General features: G+C 62.8%; 1 protein-coding gene across 1 annotated transcript; it reads right to left on the minus strand.

Annotated features, from left to right (window-relative positions):
- Window positions 1–174: 174 nt before the first annotated feature.
- Window positions 175–1,729, minus strand: TIMP2 (TIMP metallopeptidase inhibitor 2). The gene is made up of 4 exons (XM_010721327.2): window positions 1,490–1,729; window positions 1,311–1,419; window positions 1,093–1,217; window positions 175–998 (listed from the first exon to the last, which is right to left on the minus strand). Exons 1-4 carry the CDS (start codon window positions 1,712–1,714, stop codon window positions 801–803), a joined length of 657 nt encoding a protein of 218 aa, XP_010719629.1. The 5' UTR covers window positions 1,715–1,729; the 3' UTR covers window positions 175–800.
- Window positions 1,730–7,179: the final 5,450 nt, after the last annotated feature.

The following is a 7,179-nucleotide window of genomic DNA, read 5'->3' on the forward strand; positions in this document are numbered from 1 at the left end:
AAATCACAGCACGGGAATGATAGAGCTGATGGCAGAAACAGTGGGGGGTATTAACTCAGAGACTAGGCTACCAGCAGAGACAGGAGTAAATGTACACATATAGATATAACCATACAGAAGCGAACGGGAGTCCTATATGGGACTGATTAGAGGGTGGGTGGGATTTTTTTTTTCTTTTCCGTTTTGTTTTTCTTTCTTTTTCTTTCACTTTTTCCTTTAACACATCAAAGTTGCCCAGACTGGTCCAGCGCCACATCGTCACCCTATGAGGACGCAAAGCATGAAAACACCCCAAGCCGGGGCCGGCCGTGTGTGGGAGGAAATGGCTCAGAGAGAGGGGGTGTGGGGTCGGTGTCCTGCAGCCATCCCCCCTGGGGCCACTGGGTGACCCCAATCCCGTCCCTAAGGGCTACAGTGGGTGAGAGCCCCACGACTTCTCGGGTGGGAGCAGGCGGTGCCAAGCTGCACCCACAGCAAGGGATGGGATGGGGACAGCACGGCCCTGGTGTTGGGCAGTTGGCAGTGGGGCCCCTGTAAACCGGGGACAGCTGCTGCTGCTGCTCACCAGCATTCAGCCTGCAGGGAATGGGGCTGCCCTGCCTGCTGCAGGGTGCACGTGGTGCAGGGTGTGAGCGGTGCAGTGACCCCCCCCCGCCCTACGCACACATGGCAGCTCCGTGCCCTGCAGCCCCTCGGGGCTGTGTGGGTTTTCATGCTGTCTCCAGGCTCCGATGTCAGCGTGGACCAGTCTAACATCTCGCTGGGCTTTTCTACTGGCTACTGGAATGCACTCGCTTGGCTTAGGGGTCCTCGATGTCGAGAAACTCCTGCTTCGGGGGGGCCATGCCGCGGTACCAGGCGCATGAGCCGTCGCTCCTCTTGATGCAGGCGTAGTGCTTGGCCTGCCGCCCGCCCACGATCTTCTCCATCGCCCAATCTGTCCAGAGGCACTCATCCGAGGAGGAGACGAAGCACGGGATGGAGAGGCAGCGTGAGATCTGTGCAGGGCAGAGCTGGTCAGTGCCCATCCCTGCAGCCCCCCACCCACCCCCAGGGATGCTCCAGGTGCTGGTCCTGGGTCGGGGCGCTCACCTTGCACTCGCAGCCCATCTGGTACCGCTGGTTGAGGCTCTTCTTCTGGGTGGGGCTCAGTGAGTCCCAGGTGGCAACCAGGTCACACAGCGTGATATGCATCTTGCCATCGCCCTCGGATTTGCCTGGGGAGAGGCCGCACAGAGCTGCTCACACACACACCAGGGGGCTGCTGGGGTCCAACTACCCCTCGGACGTGGGTCAGTGCCCACTCCTACCTGCAATCAGGTACTCCTTCTTGCCTCCTGTGTCCAGAGGCTGCCCACACACTGCTGTGGACGGCGCCGTGTAGATGAACTCGATGTCCTGATCGGGGCCCTTAAACATCTGAGGACAGAAAGTAGGTGTGAGCAGCACCTCCCACCCCCCTGCCCACCCCATGGTGCCTGCCCTGTACCTTGATCTGCTTCACTTCGTACTGGATTCGCTTGATGGGGTTCCCATAAATGTCGTTCCCTGAATCCACTTCCTTTGCAGAGACGGCCTTTGCTCGGATCACTGCAGGGGAAGGGCACGGATATGGGCAGGTGCTGGGGGCACGAGCACAGCCCCCCAGCTCCAGCTCTGCCCCATCTGGTAGCCCAGCCCTCAGGAAAGCGTCCCTCACATAGAGGAACAGCATGACCACCTCCCACCAACAGTACCCTGGGAGAACTATTTGTCCACCACCATTAATTAATCCATGTCCCAGCCCAGCGCTTGTGTGGCCCAGTATAATGGAGAGATCCAAGGGCAGTGGGAGCTCACTGCAGCTTCACCTCCAGGTGTAGAAGGAGGAAGGAGCCCCCAGCAACCAACACAGGGCCGACCCACCCGGTGCCCACTGCCTTTGCACCATACAGTCACAGAGGTGTCCGGCCACAGCTCCCTGCCAGCCACTGGCTACTGGCACATGGACCCCCCAAATCATGCAAGCACAAAAACTGCATCCTCCCTGGGCTGCTTCCTGCCCTCGCAGCCTGTGAAAATAACCCAGGCAGCTGCAGGAGAACACCGAAGCCTGGGGCAGTGAGAAAACCTGGCAAGGTGAGGGACTGGGTGAGCTCACTGCAGCAGCATGGCCACAGGCCCCACAGCTCTCTGCTCTGGAGCCACGTGGAGCTGCTCTCCGTGCACACTGTTCCCTTGGGGATGCAGCCCGGGGTGCTGGCCAGACCCGTGCAAAACGTGGCTCCCCCTGCACAGCAGCACCCAATCAGGAGAGTGGGGGATGGAAGCATCCCACCTGCAGCATGGGGATGTGAGCCTGGTTGGTGAGGTGGGCATAGGCAGAGCATGCATGCAGGCACTGCCCACCCACCGCTGCAGCAATACTGCCAGAGGTGCACAGCAGGACACACAGCTCTGCCCCGGGACAGACAAACCTGTACACATTGCTTTGCCCCCCAGCACCGCAGCAAGGGATGAAGCCGCAGTGCCCAGAGCCAGGGCGAGCAGAGGGCAGGGAGCTGTGCCATGGGAAGGTCTCAGTGTCACCCCTCCAGCGCAGCACAAGGACACAGAGCCACACGTGAGTGCCCGGCACGTGGCACTGACCTCACTGGTGAGAGGCTCACCCTGACCCACAGCTGCACAGGTCACAGCCAGCCCTGTGCCCAGAGCTGGGAATGGCAGTCATGTCCCCACAGAGAGGTGCTGGGGTGCAATGGAGACGTGTGCAGGGCCCCATTGCCTGCTGTCACCTGGCGCAGCACAGAGCTGATCCGGTTGCGCTCTATAAATACAGTGGGGCGAGCGGTGGGCACACAGTGCAGCTGTTTGGGCTGAAGGTCAGCGGTGGCACTGCCCCACGTGTGCACCCATCAGCACTGACTCAGTTTACTCTGGAAAGGAGAAGAGGATGGGGAAGAGACCGAGGCAGGCAGGTCAGGACAGCCAAAGCTGCCGTGCCAAAGCTGCCGTGCCTGCCACCCATTTGAGCCCCAACTGGAGCAGCTCAGCCCCTGCTCCCTGTGCCACAGGATTGACCCACAGAGCCCCACAGCTCTGTTCTGTGCCACGATGAAGGCGCACACACCCGAAGAGCCGAGCGCTGCCCGCGGTGCAGTGCAGGCGTGGGGGACGGCTGCTGGTTCAGTGGGCTCCAGCCGTTTCCATTCACGTGCTGATGAATCACTTGACAAAAATGCAGCCCAATTCTAGGCGGATTTGTTCTGAACAGTGCGGCTTTGTGGAGGGGACGGCTGCGCTGTGCTTTCCCCGCCAAGACCCCAGCAGCGCAGCCAAGCTCCTCAGCAGGCCAGAAACCAGAGCAGGGAGAGGGAGGGACGCATGGGGACGCCCAGGTGGGGACACGCGGGTGGAGGTGCCCCCGAGGTGACGGCAGCGCATGCTGTGGGTGCTCTGGGAGCGGCCCCCGGGCCTCCCCAGGTCTCTGTGGAGCTCAAAGAACCAACCCAGAGGCTCCCGCATATCCCCAGACACAGCGTGACACTGGCGCGTCCCTCACCATCCCATCACCATCTGCCAAAGCCCTTCCTCAGCGCGGGCAGGAATTGCGGTGTCTGCCTTTAACTCGCCACTCTGCACAACAGCTGCTGCATAAGCACAGCTGAGCAGCGCCCTCAGAGCGCCCCGGCCCCTGCCTGCTGGCAGCCCCCCACCCGCTGCCCTGGGGCACGCAGGGCTGGGAGCCAAGTGACCACGATAACGCTGCGCTGACCTCACGGCGCTGACTCAGCACAGCCCGCAGCTTTAGCACAGCGGGAGCAGGCCCTGGGATGGAGAGGGGCTGCTTGGCTGCCTGCAGTCCTTTAGCACAGCTCTGCACGGGCTCCTTCCCGTGCCCCAGCCCCACATAACAGCAGCACGCAGCAGGGAAATCACGGGATGTTGAGCGCCGGTGCTGCTTGCACGCACACAGCACCTGCCTGGCACAGAGCGAGGGCACCCAGTGCCTGCACCCCACACCCCAGCCCGCATTGCAGCAGCCTCCCCCAGCCCAGCAGTGGGCTCCATCTCTACAGTGATCAGCCCTCACTGCCCGCAGACCCCCCAGGAACGTGCCGGCACGCGCACAGTGGGTGTTCGCCGGGAGCCGGTGGGCAGTGGCAGCTTTCCACGCTGACCAGGCTGGGCTGGACGTGGCCCAAGGCCCGGAGCAGGGCCTGCAAGGCACAGGACATCCCTTGGCACCGTGGTCCCCATGCAACATGCAGTGAGGAATGGTCCTGTGCTAGGACACATCCAACCCTGCACGGCTCTGCCCTGTATGTGACCACAAAGAGGGATTGCGGGCATAGGGTGACATCCATCAGCACAAAACATCCACTGAGACAATGCAGGGAGATGCAGCAGCCCCAGGTGTCCTCAGCACCTCAGTCCCCAAGGACTCCCTCCCAGCCCGACACACTGCAAGCAGAGCCCCTTCCCAGGACGTCCCACCCCAAGCCCCAGCGCGCGGCCCCCGCCTGTGGCCGCCTGGGAAGCATCAGTGCCCACAGAGCACGGGAAGCGTTCCCGGGCTGAATGGCCGAGGAACAAAGCTCCCTTCTCGGGGCTGCTGGCAGCTACTGGAGCACAGGGGCTGGGTGCCAGTGCCAGCAATGCCCGCTGCCACCCAGCCCCATTGTGGGCACAGCCCCAGGGTCACCCCAGCACAGCACGGCACCAACAGAGGCAGAACACAGCAAGATGTCCCCAGGACGGACTCCACCACCCCAGCCCCACCAAGTCCCAGCACCGGGCACCTGCCTGAGCCCCTGGGGCACAGCAGGGCACTGCCACTCGACCATGAAGTCAGGGAGCTTTGGGCACGCAAAGGCTTCGGGGATGTGGGAGCAGCTTGAGCATGGAGGTGCAGCTATGGTTGTGCTCCCCTCGCAATCACAGCTCCTGAGGGCGCGCGTGGGGATCAGCCCCAGCCCCAGCAGCCCCACAGGGCTGTGTCTGCAGGAGGAAGTGCCCACGCCAGGCCCCGCTCATCCCCAGCCTGCGCGGCTGCTCCGAGCGCAGCACTCCCCATCGCTGCGTGCGTCATCCTGGCCTCTGACGGAGTGGGATGGGGCCCAATCAGCGGCGGCCCCGAGCAGTCAGCCCACAGCCCTGCTGCATCGGCTGCACGGTGGGCAGGCAGCGGCACTGAGAGCAGCAGGGCGGCCCCGGGGCCGGCAGCCCCTCACCCGCTCAGGGCACAGCAGGGTGCACCAGGTGCCACCCAAAGAGAGAGGTCTCACTTCTGCCCCAAAACCACCTCCTTGCCCCAGACCGTCCCCAGCCACCACCAGCCCCCGCTGCTCAGCCCATCCCAAGGCAGCATGGCTCGGAACTGCTGGAATTGGCACAGTGCTGCCAGGGACTGGATCCAAGGGTCACCCATCCCCGGTACCAAACACCCACCCTACAGCTGTCCCATCACCCTCGGCACTGCCAAACACTGCTGCTGGGGACTTCACTGCTGCATGGGGCCAAAGACACAGCCCAAGTATCACCTCCCTCACCCTCTGCATCTCCATGCTGCAGACAGCAAGCAAAGCAGGAGAGAGTCTGCTGCTGCAGCCTCAGCCCAGCCACATCTCTGCCAGGGGGCTGAGCAGCGTGGGCAGAGCAAACCCCAGCAGCCACACAGGGACACTGTCACCCCACACACACATAAACCCAGAGAGCCCTCAAGTCTTCTAGAAAACTGCTGCCCATCTCCCAGGCCAGGAAGCACGAGCAGAGAGGCTGGCTCACCAGCCCCAAGGCCACCAGCCACGGTGACGTGACCCTCAGCCCACAACCCAAGACAGAGCTGCATCTCGCCTTACTATGGCGCTACCTGTGAGCATGGCCCTGGGCTCCAGCCCCACTCTGGATCACAGAATGGTGCCTCATCAGTGGCTGCCAGGTGTGAGCGAAGGCAGATGGGCCCTGGGGGGGCACAGGCAGATGTGGGTGCACAGAAGGACCCATGTGGCAGCAGCAGCCTGGCCCCAGGGCAGCCAGCAGCAGGAGAGGAGCAGCCCTGGCACAGCAAGCGGCAGTGGCTCCCAGGCCCAGGCTGGCTCTGTGCTGGGGAGGAGCTGGCCGTGAGCCTCCCAGCACAGAGGGAAGACAAAAAGGGAGCCAAAGGGCAGGGTCAGAGGCAGCAGGACAGGCTCCTGTTGCATGGGAGGCTGTGAGTTCCTGCCAGGATCAAACCCTGCTGCCAGCCAGCACCCAGCACCGTCCCCAGCTGGGGTCAGAGCAGACAAATCCCATCCACATCATCTGTGAGGGAGATATGGATTGGAGCTGGTGGTGACGGCACGAGAGACAGCACAGCCAGGATCAGGCTGCCTGGAGAGCTGACACCTGTTGGGCAGCCACAACCAGCCCCCGCTTTGCCCTTCCTGGGACTGCTGAGACAGCCGGGAATGCCGAGACAGCAGTGACTCAGCAGCTGAGTCATGGGTGAGCCGGCACCCCAGGATGGCAGTGTGAGTCACAAGTGGCCCGGAAGGATGACCCCGACGTGAGTGTGATGGAGGCTCAGCCTCGCTGCGGGCAATCTGCTGCTCTGGGGTCACTGGCTCGGCAGCAGCTCTGGAAATTCAGCACTCCATTTTGTGTGGCACCTCTCCATCCTCAGTACACCCCACTATGTTCTGAGCTGTATGGGCCTGGCAGCAATGGGGCACTGCGGGATTTACCCTCACGTCACAAGCAGGGTCTGCAAAGGGCGGGGGGGGAGGGGTTGGGGTCTGCCAGCACATCCTGGATCCGGAGCAGGGGATGGGGCAGGGCACGGGCTGCATAAGTGCTTGGGAATGTTACCTCTCCAGCTGGGCCTGGGAACGGCCCCGCCAAGGAGGGCGGCAGGAACTGGGGCCGGTCTGTTTGTTTAATATGCTAAAATTTAATAAGGGCATTATTCATCGAAAGAGGAATCCAGATCCCGGCGCTGCCAAGCCCTCCCTTTCAGCAGCATCCAAGCCGAACAAAGTGGGACGGGGGAAAGGAAATGCCTGGAAATAAGGAACAGACGGGAGGTGACCAAGCCCGGCGCTGCTCTGGGCCGGCTGCTGGCTGAGCGCTCCAGGCCGCTGCCTACGGCAAAGCGCCGCTTTGTGAGCGGAACCGGAGCGCTCCGCTCCCCCGGGGCCGCCAGCTCCCCGCGCTGCCACG

Source organism: Meleagris gallopavo, chromosome 20 (assembly GCF_000146605.3).
Source record: "Meleagris gallopavo isolate NT-WF06-2002-E0010 breed Aviagen turkey brand Nicholas breeding stock chromosome 20, Turkey_5.1, whole genome shotgun sequence".
Lineage (NCBI taxonomy): Eukaryota > Metazoa > Chordata > Aves > Galliformes > Phasianidae > Meleagris > Meleagris gallopavo.

Excerpts from the sequence above, each read along its gene's own strand:
- TIMP2 (XM_010721327.2), bottom strand. The coding sequence starts at position 1,714 with ATGCTGTTCCTCTATGTGAGGGACGCTTTCCTGAGGGCTGGGCTACCA. Across the intron at positions 1,420-1,489 it reads ACGAAGTGAAGCAGATCAAG|ATGTTTAAGGGCCCCGATCA; the intron begins GTACAGGGCAGG and ends TTCTGTCCTCAG. Across the intron at positions 999-1,092 it reads AGATGGGCTGCGAGTGCAAG|ATCTCACGCTGCCTCTCCAT; the intron begins GTGAGCGCCCCG and ends TGCCCTGCACAG.